Below are 18,243 nucleotides of genomic sequence, written 5' to 3'. Positions count from 1 at the left end.
ACATTGCTCCGGTCGGTAGGGTGTTTGACTCCACGCGGAGGACCCTGTGAGTCCTTGCAAGAAGCGGTCTTGGGGTTAACTCAACCTCAAATAAACTGAGTGCGAAGGCGGTCAGAGGATGGTGCTGATCATCTACATTCACATTTCCTGGAGGAAGCAGAAGTCAGGTACAGCGTGTGGCCAACCATTCCAACAATACTTATTGCACTCATTACAAAAAAAACATTACCTCAATTTGACTTTTGGACTCTTCAACAGTTTTCATAATTATCTAGCAATTTAATTATAATACTTTTCTGGTACTAATGTATACGCATGTCACTTTTTACTCAATGGTTAGAAATGTATGAAAGTTGTCGTGTAAAACTTGTAAGAAAGAGTATTTAAAAGACAAATACTCACCGACATAGTTATGAACATCTTCATAACCAAGTTCAGACGTCTCTGCAAAGACAAAAATAAGAAATACAATTAAGAAACAAAACATTTTTTTATAATTTGAAAGAAAACAACACACCACAAATGTTAGTTTAGAATTTTATATAGGCTATGTTACGTATACATTTTAATCATATATATTCATGAGTCGAAGGCAGTTTCAATCAGTAAATTATTAATTTTGGTGATTTAACCATTTTGTACTATTTATCTTAAGAATGGACAAAACAAATTATATTTTAAAATGAAATTTCAAAGAGAAAAAACACGTGATATGTAGACATATTGGTTCCTAGCATAAGACCTTTTGTCATATCATTCTTCACGTCTGGATAAGCCATTAGAAGTTCAAGCCAGCTTTCATAGTGAAGTGGTTAGCGTAGCAGGCAACGAATCTTTACGACCTCGATTGAAACCTTGGGTTATGTTAAGTGTTAGTGATTTTTAGTATTGTATATCTTTCACACTGAATTCTCAACACTTTAAACGTTAAAATGAAACATATACAACTTGAGTCAATAATGTACGTTGTGCATTACTGTGAATCCTAGAAATGTTTATTAGACCAGGAAGAACTAACGTCTTTTAGTGTTAAATTCTCATTCTAAATACCCCACAGTTGGTTCAATGTGCTTATTCCTTCAGTTACTTCATAATTTTACCATTCATCTCATCGTTGCGATCGTCCTTTGAAGCTAAAATAACAAATACTCAAAGAGGGGTACAAAAATACATACTTGAAACAAATTATAAAGAATCAAGCAGACATTACTCTGACGTGAAAAACATTACTTAAAATTTTAGCATTTTTATAAATAAGTCAATCATATGTTGTAACGGTATTGGAATTATAATTGCAAATTCCTTAGTTGCTGTCCACTGTTCCAAAATGCATTTACAAGATCGAAAAATTAAATACGATATCTCATTAAGTTCGGTTCTGTCGTACACTAGTTAAGCCATAATTCTTGTAATTATTTCGAGCCATAAAACATTGAATAAGTACTGCAAAGAACTAACCAACCAGGAAAATCACAAGAATCTAATAAGCATTTTTCATTTTTACACTGGCCCCCTTTTTTTTTTTCAATTTAGCTTCTTTTGCCCTTTCTTTATTCTTTTTGTACGCAGCAGCCGAACCAACTCACCCGCTTTGATTACTTTGCTATTCTGGACATCTGATTTCCCAACGGGGATGTTATTTCCGGAATCAAAGTGCGCATGCGCATCGGAGGAATTTATCACCTGCAACAACAAATATCACATTTGTAGCCCAGCATAGTCCTTGATTATGCCACTGTAATGGCTTCATCGACAACAAAAATTATTTCTTTTTTTCGTTAGCTAGAAATAGGACCAATGTAATTTCTCCAGTCATGATTGAATTGTGATGTTTTGGTTTTAGATTCGTACATGTCTGTGGATAATAAAGTTTCCAGTGATTACATTGCAAAAATCATTATTATTTTATAGTTTGCCTTATAGCGTACATAACTGTATTAGTTATTTGATTGAATCATGAAGTTCAATATTTATAACCTACTGATGCTAGCGTAAAATTACATAAAACAATGTTTAAACATGTTCATGAAAGATCAAATTAACATGAGTATCCATAAAACAGTAAAAAACATATTGTTGTATTATTTCAAATATATTACCGCATCTAATTATACGGTATTACAGCGTCTATACTTTTAATGTTACAGTACGATGAATATTATGAATATTTTATTTGAAAATAGTATTATTTCGTTCGCCCATCTATCGGATGTCTCTCAAACTATTAGAATCTTACACTTATGTTCTATAACGACATTGCTAGTCACCACCTGGCCAACGACTAATTACATATTGTAACTTTAAAAAATTGATCTCTCTTAATTTATTAATATTGGTTGTATTGACCATTGTGTATAAATGTGTTGACATTTCTTTGTGAAGCTAAAAAAATTAAAATATGATTCGTTATTTCAGTATATAATTTGGGAACTATATTGCTGCATTATATGCGAGAGGTAACCATGTACAGTCACCAGCAATAAAAATGGGGCACCCAGATCCTGAAATAGCCGCTTACATGCAATGTGTTGCGAGTTGCCTAACTCTATGGTTAATATAAAGCAGCTCTGCGCCAATAAAATGAGAGAATTCCGATTGAGAAAAGTGATATAGAATACCAAAAATTCATACATCCTTGATACAGAAGTGCGTGTCATTAGGTAAATGTTATTTTACGTCTATTTTCTACCTCTCTAGTACAATCGCGACGACGAGGATGTTTTGTAAATTGGCAATACACCCTTTGTATCATATATCATATGATATATCCACTCAGAATCGGAACCAAGGACTGTTGCCTATGTAACGTACTACATTAACTAATCAGCCACATATGTTGAGACGCTAATGCCACAACGCTAGTGATGAAACGAACCACTGTCAAAAGTACTTTCCCCGGGAATAAACCCAAAACCCGTAGCACAGTAATGCTATTCCCCCCCCCCCCCGGTGATATAAAAAGTCATTAGGGTAGGCCTACACAATGACTGAGATTTCACGTGGTGCATCTCGACTTTGTTTATTCATAAAATCTCTAGTGAAATGAAATTAAATGCTTCCGTATAATAGTTTGTAAAACAAGAAGAGATAGAGTACGAAATGAAAGAATCAGGGAAGAATCAAATCAGACGGCATTAGAAGAGAAACTGACACAAAGGTAATTAAAATGGTTCGGATATGTGGTAAGAATGGACGAAGATAGAAAAGCAAAACAGTTAATGGAAGCTAGAACAGAGGGAAGGAGAACAAGAGGTAAACCTTGAAAGACATTCGAAAAAGGAATAGAAGGAATAGGACAAAAGAAAATAATAAGAGAAATGAAGAGGATTGCAAAGGAACGGAAGAGATGAAAGGAGTGGATATAGGCAACTCCGACGTTATAAAGCAATAGGGGAAAGAGGAAGATGAAGTGAAATTTCATTTTGATAATTGTACACACAGAGGTTGATGCTTTTCATAATAATGGATACGTTATATCACGTGCCTATATTAATTATTATAATGGTTTAAAAGTAAATTTCTCAATATTTCATCAATCACCATTCTCTCTCTATCACTGCTAAGAAGCACTTGATCTCTCAAGTATGCTTGAAAACAACAATACTGATTTTCCCTTACCTCGGTTTCAAGCGTACTTGACACTGAAGTATTGGAAAAGTGTTGAATTTGTGGAAGGAAACTGTGGTTCTACGATTGTAACGGTCCAACGATTTGCAGAAATATTGGCCAAGTTTGAGAGTTGTTTCCAAAATCCCGAAGGTTTGCGCCCCTCAGGTTCCTGTCAGTTTAAAATAAATTGCAGCTTTATCCCTGTAGAGTTCTTTATTCCAATAGTCGTGAATTAAGGATTTCTCCTTACTTGTACTCATTAGAAAATACAAAGAGACTCTCGCCATACAGCAACCGACTAATGTTCACAGTATAGAAACAAACTTTTCCTCATTATGCTGTTTATAGAACAACATACGGTAAACGATAGTATAGAGTTGGTTTGAGTTGGTGTCCACTCTATTCACAGTAAGGCTCATCGGGACTGGACCTACAGTTTAAAGTGGGATCCGAACCGTACCTCCACCTGGTATCGAACCCGGGACCATTTCATTGCAAGGTGACGACGCTACCACTACGCCATCAGGGAGGTTGTTGTTCTATAGGGAATAAAGCTACTCATGTAACATCATTTTCCTTGTGAGTAGATTAGGTTAAGTTACTCAGGTCAACATAACTTAACCTATGCTACTCACATCGGAAATAAAGCTACACACGTAAGCAGAACGTTACCTAACCTATTCGCACGGAAAGTAAAACAACTCACGTAAGCATAACCAAATATCACCTAATCACATGGAAAAATAAAGCAACTCACGTAAGCATAACCTAACCTATTGCAAGGAAAATAAAGCTACTCATGTAATCATAACCTCACCTCATCTACTCACATGAAAAATAAAGCTACTCACGTAAGCATAACCTAACCTATTGCAAGGAAAATAAAGCTACTCATGTAATCATAACCTAACCTCAAATATTCACGAGAAATAAAGCTACTCACGTAAGTATAACCTAACCTAACCTACTCACATGGAAAATAAAGCTACTCACGTAAGCAAAACCTCACCTCATCTACTCACATGAAAAATAAAGCTACTCACGTAAGCATAACCTAACCTATTGCAAGGAAAATAAAGCTACTCATGTAATCATAACCTAACCTCAAATATTCACGAGAAATAAAGTTACTCACGTAAGTATAACCTAACCTAACCTACTCACATGGAAAATAAAGCTACTCACGTAAGCATAACCTAACCTAACCTACTCACATGAAAAAAAACATACGAGTAAGTTAGGAAGTTCAGGTGTGATGTTTCTAGCATCCGGTTTTTGTGACATGGTGAACAGAATGCCAGACTAAAGTGGAAGCGTCCATATTCACAGACGGTCCAGTATTCATTTAAAGGGATTAAAAGCTGATGCCCCCTAACAATAAATACCTTAATAACATCTGAAAAATGTAAAAAAGCAGTTACACGAATGAAAAATTCGAAAATAAAATCTCATATCTTCTTCATGGCCGAACGGCATAATTACTTCCCGACTACTCTGTGTATTCGAATACTGTTTCAAGGCTTAACTCCAGATTGCATTAATAATTCTACAATAGTATCAATACCTGCACTCAAACGTCACGTAACTCGTGGCTCTTGAATATTGGTTATGCAGAATTCGCTACGATCTGCTTTATCGATTGAATGGCTATTTCGTGCATGATGTGACATGCGGGCACGTGACATCGACCGCCAAATTATCTCCTGGGGATGCAGGCTCGCCACTAATGAACTATAAACTGTCAAAATGCATTAGGAAATTAAAACTAGTTACAATTTCATTGAGGTAATATGTAAACCAGCTGGAAACAATATTGTCATATTTATTAATTTAACCATTTTGTGACGTAGTACCCAATCATCGAAAATAATATGCATTTTCTAATTGGAAAATGTATATTTTGTAATGTTTATTCATGTCACGAGATGGCACACTTAATTTGGTATTTACATAAATATAATGTTTGCCCTTTGCAATACAATTCGACAAAAGTGTTTGTTTTTTTAATTTTACAACTGTTTTACTACTTCATTCTAGGTGAAGGATGAGTTGTATGCTCGCTTCTCTCTGAAGTACTTCTATATACAGCATGTTTGTCCAATTTCGATCGAACTACACCTTGGGTAAAAATGTACAAAGATTTGATTGATTAGTTAGGTTTTAATTTATTTTGCTTTTTGTGCCACTTTTGGCTAATTTGCGAAGATGGGATGAGTGATGATGTGATGAAATTAATGAATGGACACTCACAAACATCCATGATCAGACCAGGATTCGAACCCGGGACCCCTTGCGTCTTAGCGCGATATGCTAACCACTTCGCCACGGGCGCCGGCAAAAATGGACAAAGAAGCGACTACTAAGTGAGGCGAGTGCATATACCGTCTCGGGGAATCTGTACAGGTAGACCTCGATAGAGAAGGGGAGAAAGTGAGTGGACGGAGTAAAGCAGTGCGCGCTGCTGTAAACGGCTGGCAACTGCAGCCGCGTTTACCCTCCATACACTAACTTTCCCTCTCGCGCGTTCATTGGTCGAGACGTCTCAAGTCACTACACACTACATCGTTTCATTTCACAAAACCTTCGTATCTGAGCACTTACCAGGCACTTTTTGCCTCGGATTAACGAAACTCAGTGGCGTATGCTCAGTCCAAGACCTGGATTGGCTCACTGTGACATTTGGTCCTAGGCTCGGTCTTGCCGTCGTCAAGAAAGCCACGTTGCCATCTCAACGGTAGACAGGTTGCAATCTTCTAAGAATTCAGGTTGCCAACCCCTAAGATTTCAGTGTTGCCAACTTCAGAATCTTCATTCTTCTTATTGAAATTAGGTTTATTCACAGTTTGTAATAGATTTTTCTTCTGTATTTTACTATCTAGGCTTCAGGCTTCGTAGATAGCGTAGCTAGCCTAGAATATACGATCCTGACGAACCTCGATTGTATTTGTTTAAACTGACCTCATTCTAACGGCCTAAGGGACACTGTACAGTTTTACAGGCACACAATTCGCGACAAATTGTATGTAGGCAGGTGCGGTTTACAGTTAAGCGAGTGTTTATAGATTACAGGATGTGCATGCTAAGTGCGTTCTTCCTACTCACCTAACTGCAAACCATAGCCACTGCCAGTGTCTAATTTCCCGCTCAAACTCTTCGGAGATCCGTCTTCAGGCGACTTTGACATAGGCGCTGCGGACGCCTGAAACGACAGAGTATAAGTAGGTTGTGGTTTTTTTAGGCACCAGGACATAAGAGCATACCCTCGAATGTATGCGGGTGGAGGCTGGCCATTCTTCGGGGGTTCCCCATCTTTTCTTTTCTATGCGTTCGGATGGTTTCTACCGTAACAAGATGTGGAATATTTTGCACCATGTACGCCGTAAAATATTCCATTATGATTGATTGTTAATTCATTTGGTGTTTTAAGTCCACTTTATGCACAGTAAGGCTAATCGGAACTGAACCTACACATGGTGGCCACTCTAGGACCATGATAAAATTCAAGTATAATTCCCGGTTTTCAAGGCAAACTTTCCAAAAATTCAAGGGTACAAGCAGATGTTTTCTCAGTTTCAAACGTGCATATTACAACCTATTACCACCCACAGACATATACACAAATATATTAACAAAATAAAAGGTATGTACGATTCCAATGTATCAAAAATTTCGAATTCAATTAAACTGTACATATATTTAAAAATTAATGTAAGGTGCGGGGTTCACATTTGCCATTTCCCATACTTAGACTCGAAATGCATCTACAAACATGCCATAAATGTTACGGGATATACTAATCTACGAAAAATTGTTAATTGTATAAGAATTTCAAACTCAAGTTTACCTAATCAACTTCAACATATCTTACAATAATCTTCCGTCTGTCAGATTGTTCTCCAAAGGACACTAACAAAGCAAACGGATTGAGAGAATTATGTTTTGTTTTCCACGCAGCTTTCATTTTCTCTCTCGATAAAAATAAAAACTAAACTATGAAAAAAAATTGTATCTGGGTATTTATAAATACGTATGTGTAAATTCAATGGGACTTGGATTTAAGAAGTAATATTTCATGTCTACGAAGAAAAATTCACGCACAATTCCCGGAGCCAATAATTCACGCATAATCCCGGAATTCAAGGAATTCCCGATGAGTAGCCACCCTGCTACAGCTTAAAGTGGGATCCGAACCACTGTGTGCCTTCACCGGGTATCGAAAGCGGGACCCCTTGATTACAAGGCGACGACGCTACCATTGCGCCATTGGGGAGGCCCTATTCCATTGTGAAAGAGGTCACATATGCGCCTAATGTTGTATCACATTAATATCTCAAATAACCTCACATAAAAAATAGAAAATATAATACTATAGTCACTGTCCAATAATAAATCTTCGGCCAAGTTTCCAGCTGCAATATTACTTTCTATAGTTTCCTCCATTAATGCAAGAGACGGACAGTGGGGTGTATAAGTATTACCAAGCAAATTGTCCATCACCATGCTCAAGCACTATATTTTATCCAATGAGAGCGTCAAGAATTGAATCAAAACGCCAAACAAGCTGCTGACAACCTCTGCACAAGCATACGTAAGAATTCATTCCTTAAAGCAGGTAGGATGCAAGAGAAAAATTGACAAAAATAGCCATGACAATTTTTCGAGCAATACTTGTGCATCCAATTGTACCATGAAAACTGTTAATATGGTTACTCGTCCCCACACCTAATTCAGTAATATGATATTGAAAACGTTAAATTTAAGTACAAAATACTCTGCCCATAATTCCCATAAATGTGGCCGCGGTGGCTCAGTGGAGTTCCGCGGAAGTGCCCGTGCGAGCAACATCGCCATGCCTCTGCTCGTGAACCGGTGAGTCATCGGGACTCTGGCGTGCTAGACGACGCGAAACGCGTAAATTTTCAAGTCACGTAAAGGTGTTAAATTGAAGGAAAATGGAAATCCGTCGTGTAAATACGCTAAAGTTATGGTTTTCAAGTGTGAAGAAGTGCCCATCATCGCTGATGCTTCATCGTTGGATACGGGATACTCTTGCCTTGACTGAAGACCAGGTATTAAGTATTGAACTGGACCAATACCGTAAGTGCGTATATATTAAGCTAGTGACGCGTCTATTAGGCGAACAGTTAATGAATAAATTTGAAGGGAAGTTAGTGTATTGTGATGAGGATGATGAACATGAAATTAGATTAGATTGGGCTGATAGGACAACTACACTAGTGAGACTACATGTTATACCAATGGAAATAACCGATAGTCATATCCGTACAGTGCTTGCGCAGTATGGTGAAATTAAGACCCCTCCGGTGGACGAGCGATATTCGGATGAGCATATTTATAAAACTCGTACAGGCATTAAGGTGGTGAGAATGGTTCTGAATAAGCCAATCCCGTCCTATGTATCAATACAGGGCATGCAATATTGGGTAACATATTATGGACAGAAACCTACCTGTAAAATATGTGAAGACACTCAACACACAGCACGGTTTTGTCCATACCGACGTGGTGCTATGGGTGAGCGAGTGATGCAAGATAATACTGGAGCATGTGCTACTCCTGTAGATATCCAGCCTAAGCAGTCATATGCAGCAAAGGTACATAGACCACCTAGCCAACGTTCAGCGCACGAGACGGATATAAAGGCTGACACACAATTTACAGTGTTGCCAATTCCAATGCAGTTGCACGAAAAAAGTGTGAACAATGAACGCGATAAAAATCTGCAAATAGAGCCGAAAAACGCTGATGTTTTGGAACACAAAATGGACCCTACGAAGGAAACACCTCTACCTGCGTCTATCCACAGCACATCGTGGGCGGAAGAGGTGGCATCTTTAGACAACCTCCACAGTGACGTACGGGATAACGTGTTGGTGACTGACAGTCTGGAAACAACTGATCAAGCGATGCGCGAGTCTGACACTACGAGTAATCTTCAAATGGAGACTGACATGTACGAAGCAGGAGGATCCCATACACTGGAAGATCAACAAAACAAGGTTCAGCTTGGTGAAACCACAACAGGAACTAAGGACAATGCCAAAAGAAAATCAAATGTGAAGAGACTCCAGGAACAGAAGCAGTTGAAGAAGAAAAAAGTACAACAAAATGTGGCACCTGACCCCCACCACAAGAAGAACGTGAAGCAGCAGGCAATAGCCCCCTCCCCAGTGCGTATAACCAGATCCCAAAGTGTGACAAATTTGGCCCCGAGTGTTGATTTACAACCTGTGATCGGATCCAAATTCAGTGTTTCCCCTAGTGTGTCTAGTGAATGTGTGGGTGCAAGTAAAAATGAAAGTCAGAAATAGCATGTGTAAAATGAGTAAAGGTATATGATGCTTGGTCACGTGTTTACACGAGGTACCGTGCACATATGCAAGGTTTACGTTTCGTGTGCATGGAAGTGAGTGGAAAAACAGTGTACGAATGTTAGTGTCCTCTGGGCAAAATGTATAATTCACAGTGTTGGGTAATCCTAGTTCTTAAATTTCTGTTAGTTGTATATATGATGACTACTCTCCGTTTAGCTACGATCAATATTAACAAAATGCGATCTTTCACTAAACAGGAGGCGCTAGGAGATTTTTTCCTACAATCGTCTTTAGATATAGCACTTCTTCAAGAATGTGGAATAACAGCATTTAACCTCCCCCCAAACATATTAGTCTATAATAATGCGACTTTTCAAGCAACGGGAACAGCCCTGTTAGTACGTAACACCGTACCGATTACAAATGTGATGTGCCATCCCAATGGTAGAATTATCTCAGCAAAAATAGCTAATGTTTGGGTATATAATTTATATGCACCTTCAGGGACACAATTTAGGAAACAGAGGGATGCGTTTTTTGCGACGGATGTCGCTACTGAAATGCAGGGTACAAGAGAACATATAATTTGCGCGGGCGATTTCAATTGTGTCCTGCATCCGCAGGACCAAAGACCTGGCTTTAATACCTCCAATTCTTTGCAAAAATTAGTAAATGGGTTTAATTTTACAGATGTATGGAATGACAAATATTTTGGACAGAAAGGGTACACGTACATTCGTAATAATTGTGCTTCCCGTTTAGATCGATTTTATGTAACACCACATTTACGCCAACAAATCAAGTCACTTAGTATAACACCCACCTGTTTTTCAGACCATAGTGCCGTAATCATGGCGATAAATGTGGATATACCAATAGTACCGAGAGGGTATGGCTACTGGAAATTAAATGCTTCTATCCTTACAGATGCAAATTTCCAACAAGCCTTTCAGGACCAATGGAATGTATGGGAAGCACACCGTACCAGACAAAGTGATATAATTCGCTGGTGGGATGAAATTCTTAAACCGGGCATAAAACGGTTTTGTCTTAGTTATTGTAAGGAACGTTCTAGTGACTGGAATAATAAATATAATTTTTATTACCGTGTGCTGCGTGAACTTATTCATGAAGCCACTGAAGGGAAACAAGTGCAAACAGAGGTAAAACGTGTACAAGCTGTACTGCTGAGGATGACAGCTGAAAGACGACAAGGTGTAAAAATTCGCAGCAGACTCCCCCACTTTGATAAAGAAGAGGTTGCATCTATAAGCCATGTGCTGCAAGAAAGACACAATGCGAAAAGACAATTTATTAGCGAAATAAACGACAATTCTGAAATTAAAATAACAACAGCCCCGGAAATACGTAACAGATTTTACAACTATTTTGAGAATCAATTTTCCCAACCAATAACACATAATGTAGATTTGACGAATAAATTGGAATCCTTGTCCGAGGTCCTTGACGATGAGGAACGTGAGCAATTAAATAACGACTACACAAGCGAAGAAGTATTCCGTGCGGTTAAGTCAGGGAAGCCGTTTTCTGCACCTGGTCTGGATGGGATACCAAACAAACTCTACCAAACATTTTGGACGTTGATGGGAAAAACACTAACTGAATGGATAAATGCAGTGTTCCGAAGTTATAAAATGGGAAAATCCTCAAATACTGGGATTATAGTTTTAATACCAAAATGTGTGAAACCCACTGAAGTTGGTCAATATAGACCCATTACCCTCTTATGTACTGATTATAAAATATTCTCTCGCTGTATGCTAGGCAGACTTATGCCTTATGTAGAAAAACTAGTTGGAGATACACAATATGTTTTTGGTATGAACAAGAAAATTACAAATGTCTTACAAACGCTTCGTGAAGTGCTTACTTGTTATAGAGTCAATAGCAATAACCATGATAATGCTATATTAGCAATAGATTTTCAACGAGCATTTGACTCGGTACACCATGATTACATATTTAATGTGCTTCAAAAGTACGGTATACGTGGACATTTTTTGTCAGCATTTAAAAGCCTTTATAGTAACGCAACATCCAAAATACAAATAAATGGATTTATGACAAGAGAACTTCCTATTCACAAGGGAGTAAGACAAGGTGACCCATTATCGATGATAGCTTTCTGTATCTCATTGAGACCCCTCCTTTCTGCATTAGAAAAGCAAGTACAAGGCATCACCATACAATCTATAAACACAAAGGTGTTGGCCTATGCTGATGATGTCAATATATTAATAAATACGCAGTCTGATATTGCTGCGACGTCTAAAGTATTACAGGAATTTGGTCCCCTTTCAGGGCTCACAGTAAATCAGAAAAAATCAACTCTTATGCATTTAAACCCGGATATAACTTACCCTCAGAGCGGAGAATTTCATGTTGTTCCATCGATAAAAATACTTGGAATAATTTTCGCGAGCTCCCTTCAACGAATGATCCAGTTAAACTATGACAGAGTGATAAATGGTGTTAAAGCAGTTCTACAAATGAATAAATTTCGAATACTTAGTATACAGTCAAGAGTGACGTTTGTACAGGTGTACGCTCTCTCCAAGGTGTGGTATGTAGCAAAAATCCTCCCGTTGAGGCAACTGGATATTTTTAAGCTCAAGAGTGCTGTGAACTGGTTTGTCTGGAACGGTCAAATCTTGCGTGTAAATCACGCAACGCTTTGTTTACCCTATGCAGAAGGGGGAATGAACCTTGTAAACGTGGAATATAAAAGCCAGGCTCTACGTATTCAAGGTGATGTAACGACACTGATTCAACACCCAAACAGCCTCACTAGTAAAGTTCTGAGACACGCCTTGGACAACATTCAATTGGAGGCCCCCATTGATGTTACAAGACTTCCAGACAGATTATGGTATTTTAAGAATACAATAGTGGATATCAGTTACGCTTTAATACAATCTCCAATCCTTCCAACGCAAGAGACGTCAAAAATATATAGAAGACTGTGTTCACTATCACAAAAACAGTGTAAAATTGTAGATCGGAATCCAAGAGTCAATTGGCGGGAAGTATGGAATAATATACAGGCCCGCCACCTTACGTTAAGAGTCAGATCAGCGTGGTATATAATTGTACACCAAATATTCATTACTGGAGTTAAACTTTATGATATAAAATTAGTAAATACTCCAATATGTGCTACATGTAATGTACAAGATAATTTAGTGCATAAGCTTAGTGAATGTCAAATAATCCAAAAATCATGGTTATATCTCAAAAAACTGGTGAGAACAATTTGTCGTACATCAGAACGTAACATTTCAGTAGATATTCTTTTGTATCCTTCCTTTGCATATTATCCAAGAACAAAACGCCACAGTGTACAATGGCTCTTAGGCCAATATGCCCTTTTTGTATCCATATATAGGCAACAAGATTTTCACATCCAATTTATCAATCACCTGCACCAGGAATACCAAATGATCCCTCGTTGTAAAAGAGATATGTTATATGCAAATTTCCTAAATGTAATGTTAACTTTATAATGACAAAAATGTAAACATGTACAATAATATGTAATAGTTTCAAATAAAAAAAAAAATAAAAAAAAAAGTCGGTAACGCGTCTGACTACCATGCTAAAGGTCCCGGGTTCGATCCCCGGCCGGTTGAAATCCGGGAACTTTTCTAACGATGGAAGCGGCCCCGGCGCCCACCCAGCGTCGAATAACATGGGTACCTGGGGGAAACCCTGGGGGGTAAAGGCGGTCAGGGGCGTGATGCTGATCACATCACCCCCACTCACGACCGGATCAAGAAAGTGTGGGGCGTTACCCCCACACCCCCTATGCGCCTTCATGGCGTTGTGCTATGCACAGGGGAGCACTTTACTTTACTTTACTTTACTTTTTTTTATAATTCCCATAATATGATGTCAATTCTGTTACGACATAATTCTGTAGTTAGCTAATTGTTAATGACTAACCTGTAAGTTTCTTTCCGGTTGCTAGGAGATGGTAATTCTTTATAGAGATTATAAGATGCGGAAACGAAGATGTATGGTTCGAGAGTAACTGAAGAAAGGAGTTTCGAGATTCTGCTATTATCTGATCCAATGTTTTCTTTGTAAGTGTAAATTATGTGGAACTAAGATGAGATATGTATAAGGTAATTTGAATGCTTGTGTTTTAGTCAATTCCTTGAGGTCTATTCAACGTCCAGAGTAAACCAAGGCAAATGTAACACACTTGATCATAAGGATTGGCGGATTTAGCGGGAGAGGCACGGAGGCATGTACCCCTCCAAAAAGGGATGACTGCGTATTATATTGATAGCACTATATTACAACGAAAAACAAATGTTTAAGCAATCTCTTTCCAGATAGTAAAAGAATACTTTCTGTAAAACAAAGCTTAGTTCAAAATATATTATCGGGACAAAATTTAATAGACACTTAAATAAGTCAACACCGGAAATAGAATCCAGGAATGGTGGGTTATAACGCAATAACGTTAACTAATGGACAGAAAAATAGAGCATTTTAGTTCAAATAATTCGCATGTTGACGACAGTTTCTCCTGAGGAAATGAATTTTCAAGCTTGCCCCTTTCTGTAATCACTGTTAATACAATTAGCGTACAACTACTTCAATTTCACAAAAATCTACGAGTTATGCTATCACCTCATAACCAAAGGGCCCTGGGTTTGTTCCCTGGTGGAGGCACAATTTACAGCGGTTCGGATACCACTTTAAAGGTCTGACTACGATGGGTGTGAGAGAGAGAGAGAGAGAGAGAGCAAGAGAAAGTGTGTGTATGTTCCGTGCACCTCCAAGAAAACATTTCTAGATACACCTATGCATGACCGTGTAACATTCTTTTATCTAAAATAGCCTTTAATGTTCTATAAACAAGATTTAATGCTCTCTGAAACCAGTTAGCTCTACAGCACATTTTTATGTTATCTCAAAGGTAGGTGAAATATACAAGCAGGTCTCTTACCTCGAACAAAAATCTGAACAGTATAAGACCAGTTAAAGGTAGCTTTGATTTAAACGAGTCTCTTCGCGCATTTTCTTCTAATTTTCTTAGCGCGTGAACCAGAATTGGAATAATATTTCTAAGAAGTAGTAGAACTGTATTTCGGAACACATCCTGTGAAAACACCCCAACAAACATATCACGCCACACTTCGAAACGAATGTACTACTTCCAACTTACGTCCGGCGAACGGAGCAAGTCTCAAACTTGCACGTAGACCAGGTGAATTCATACAGGTGGGGTCAAATACTGGGATTGAAAGGGCGTTGGTTGACATGAAATGACGTATACTTGAGGCACGTGGGGTTATGACAGGCACAAGAATAATAACGATTACACAGTAGAGATTCTATTAGAAATTACAGGAGTAATAACAGCTGTATAAATCGTCTAGTATCGTCTGGTTAAAACAAAATTATTGGGGGTCTCTGATCACTGAAATAAATTAATGAATGACTCACTCTCTCCCTTTTTTAAGTTTTGATCTCAGTGTTCGGAATCACGTAAAAGCCCATGAATTCCTCAAAAATATCAAAATTTTTATTCACAGTTCAAATGCAGAATATTAATATTGTCCACGAATGGATATTTCACAAGTTTCGTCAACCATAATAGCAAAATATTCCAGACTTTTAATATTTGCTACCACGGAGCGCAAAACAAGTCTCCCTAATATATCAATGATCTCGTTCTGAATGTCATCTTAGAGCCATTTGTAGCCCAAAAGTCTCATCCACTACCCTAGTTCATGCACATCGTCTTTTGAAACTCTTTTTAGTAAAAATTTTAACAATACTCATAATTACATACTTAGTATATAGTAATAAGTCATGTGTTTTGCTGTCTCTGGTCATAGCCCCCCCCCCCCAAAGTTGATGGTTTAGCGGTCTCAGCCCCCCAAATTGATGGTCTAGAACATTTCAAATGTGTATTTAAAGTTAAGTTCATGTGGCACAATTCTGAGTAAAGTTTACAAGAGAAGCAAAATAATACATTAGATCCTCTAAAGCAAAATTATTTGGGGGCTCTGCCCCACATCGTTAACATTGGGGCGGTTCGAGCCCCCCCAAGCCCCATGGAGTCGGCGCCTATGTGCCAGTTTCGTCTAAGCAAATGAATTCTGAACCTTATCATTTTATCTGTAATCGTTGTTAATACAAATAACATAAAACTATTTCTACTTCACAAAAATCTAGTAAGTGTGTGTTAAATTTTATCATAAACTTCCTTACATCTGTGCACTTCCAAGACGAAATTCTAGATCCGACTATGATCACACGTGTTAACTTGGAACTTGTTTTAAAGTGCACATACTTAGATATGGGCAACCCTTTTGTCAAAACACCCTTTCGTCCACTTTGCTGAAATTGTTCCGGTGTATTAACGTGTTACAATGATATACAAAATTAATGCATCTCGTTATCGAAGTTCCCGGGTTTGATTCCCGTACGAACATCGGCGTTCTTTGTGAGTGTCCCTTCATCAATGCAATAAGTTTCCAATGAAGCCAAATGTATTGCTTGAGAAGATTGGTAATTAGTTTATTAATTCATAAAATATAACTGATGCATTTTTCTGTGTATGGGAGGTACAATACATGACGTTCATGTATCGAGGAAAGATGTAAAAGTTATACAAACTGAAGTAATATTCAATATTTGTCAGGTGCTGTTGTAGTTATAAATACTGCAAACAATTTTCTTGGTTCCTAAGTTACAATCAACAGATCTGAAGTCAACAAGTGCTTAAGAAGCACATTGCACTGAATATTTCGACCTGATGTTACAAGATTAAACCAATAAATTAGCGAATGGAAAAAAATCACCTGCTTGGTATATTACCTGCACCAGCAACACCAGGTGTAGCAGATAGATTGTTAACATCATGGAGAGCTTGCCATTACACGAACACACATCTTTTGTTTTGTTGAAAGATGGCGCTGGTAACGATCCACTTTCTCTCACTTGGCAATAACTGAGACGAACAATCGCATGTTATCTTAATCTTGCTGCTTAACACGTGGTGTTTATTATGCACGTACATTACAGCCTAGTACAAGTTTATATCTAGCGTATAAACTCTGCAGTAAACGACCACCACAACTCGCAATAACCTTTAATAAACCGTGCAGCATGTATTGAAACGGCCTGTGCTTTTGCTTGGGGTAAGTCTGTACATATTGTCGTTAGGTTGCCCTTTGGTGAAGTCTATCGAAAGTCAACCTCGCTTCCACGTACTTCAATTTGCAGACTAACGAGTCTCTGGCGGCTTGACTCGCAGCCAGTATAATCAGCTGTGGGTCTCGTGGTGTGCATTATCCATTCGTGTTTGTTCGTCCTTTCACCCATCTCATTTTATTACCACTCATCCTCATCTTCACGATTATCCAAAATAGTCAGAAATGTGGCGTTAAATAAACTAAGTAAATCAATCAAACCAATACGAATTCAAAAAGATTATTGCCCAACGTACTAGGGTGTATCTTTATGACAGAGATAGTAAACGTATAGCCACAGCCTGAGACAGAGCACCTTGAGGAATTAACTCGCGTTCTGGTCTCCGAAGATTACTAAAGTTCAAACCACAAACCCTGAGACCTTCTGTAAACAAAACCACCTGCATGCAGAAAGCATGGCAAACTCATAGAAGTAAAATAATGCACACGAAAATCCAGCGTTGTTACAGGATTCATTACGTAAGGTAAAACAATGGCCAATTAGTAGTATGGGATACGCTGCCGCAAATGACGTCTCACTTTCAACCCAATGCTCTTTCTTTTTTTACTTATTGCTTCACCCTTATGGTCAACTCTTTACACCAGTAATCATTTCCCATAAATTTTGCTTCTTTCTTGCATGTGAATTGAATATATTTTACTTGCATTTTTTTAGACAAAATGATATAACATGGTAATGTATATTTCTAAGGATGATATAGATAGGAGTGCATTTGAAATTTGTTTGTATATTTTATGTAAATTGTATCTTATGTAAATAAAATATATAATGGGCATAAACAGCCATATGCATTTCTGTAAGTCCAATAAATATATTGATGATGATGATCAAAACAAGACAAAGAAAGTTCGTAAATTTATTGCGGTTGACTTTGACAAGCATCCTAATAACGATTTTTGTTCCGCCAAATATAGTGCACTTCGTAAAATAACTTGGTGACATGGCAAGGCAAGATAAGTGTGAACATTTTGTAGTAATATAACGGTCTCACTGCAGAACATGGGCTGCTGTTTTCCTCTGAATACACGAACAAAATTTATATTTA

General features: G+C 37.9%; 1 protein-coding gene across 4 annotated transcripts in view; it reads right to left on the bottom strand.

Annotated features, from left to right (window-relative positions):
• Nucleotides 1-16,922, bottom strand: part of LOC146002866 (uncharacterized) — a 37,853-nt gene extending 20,931 nt beyond the window's left edge. For 2 of the 4 annotated variants that reach the window (XM_083140878.1, XM_083140880.1), the window contains exons 1-3: nucleotides 16,803-16,915; nucleotides 1,587-1,683; nucleotides 403-444 (exon numbers count right to left, since the gene is read on the bottom strand). In XM_083140878.1, coding sequence (XP_082997004.1) covers nucleotides 403-444; nucleotides 1,587-1,683; nucleotides 16,803-16,847 — 184 coding nt within the window. In that variant the 5' untranslated portion in view covers nucleotides 16,848-16,915. Of the gene's footprint in view, nucleotides 1-402; nucleotides 445-1,586; nucleotides 1,684-6,711; nucleotides 6,809-16,802 lie in introns of all 4 variants that reach the window. The other 2 variants (XM_083140879.1, XM_083140881.1) reach the window with 2 other exon arrangements.
• Between the last annotated feature and the right edge of the window lie 1,321 nt (nucleotides 16,923-18,243).

The sequence above is a fragment of the Lepisma saccharinum genome, chromosome 19 (genome assembly GCF_977018435.1).
Source record: "Lepisma saccharinum chromosome 19, izLepSacc3.1, whole genome shotgun sequence".
In the NCBI taxonomy this organism is placed as follows: Eukaryota; Metazoa; Arthropoda; class Insecta; order Zygentoma; family Lepismatidae; genus Lepisma; species Lepisma saccharinum.
This window is presented reverse-complemented; position numbering and strand designations above follow the sequence as displayed.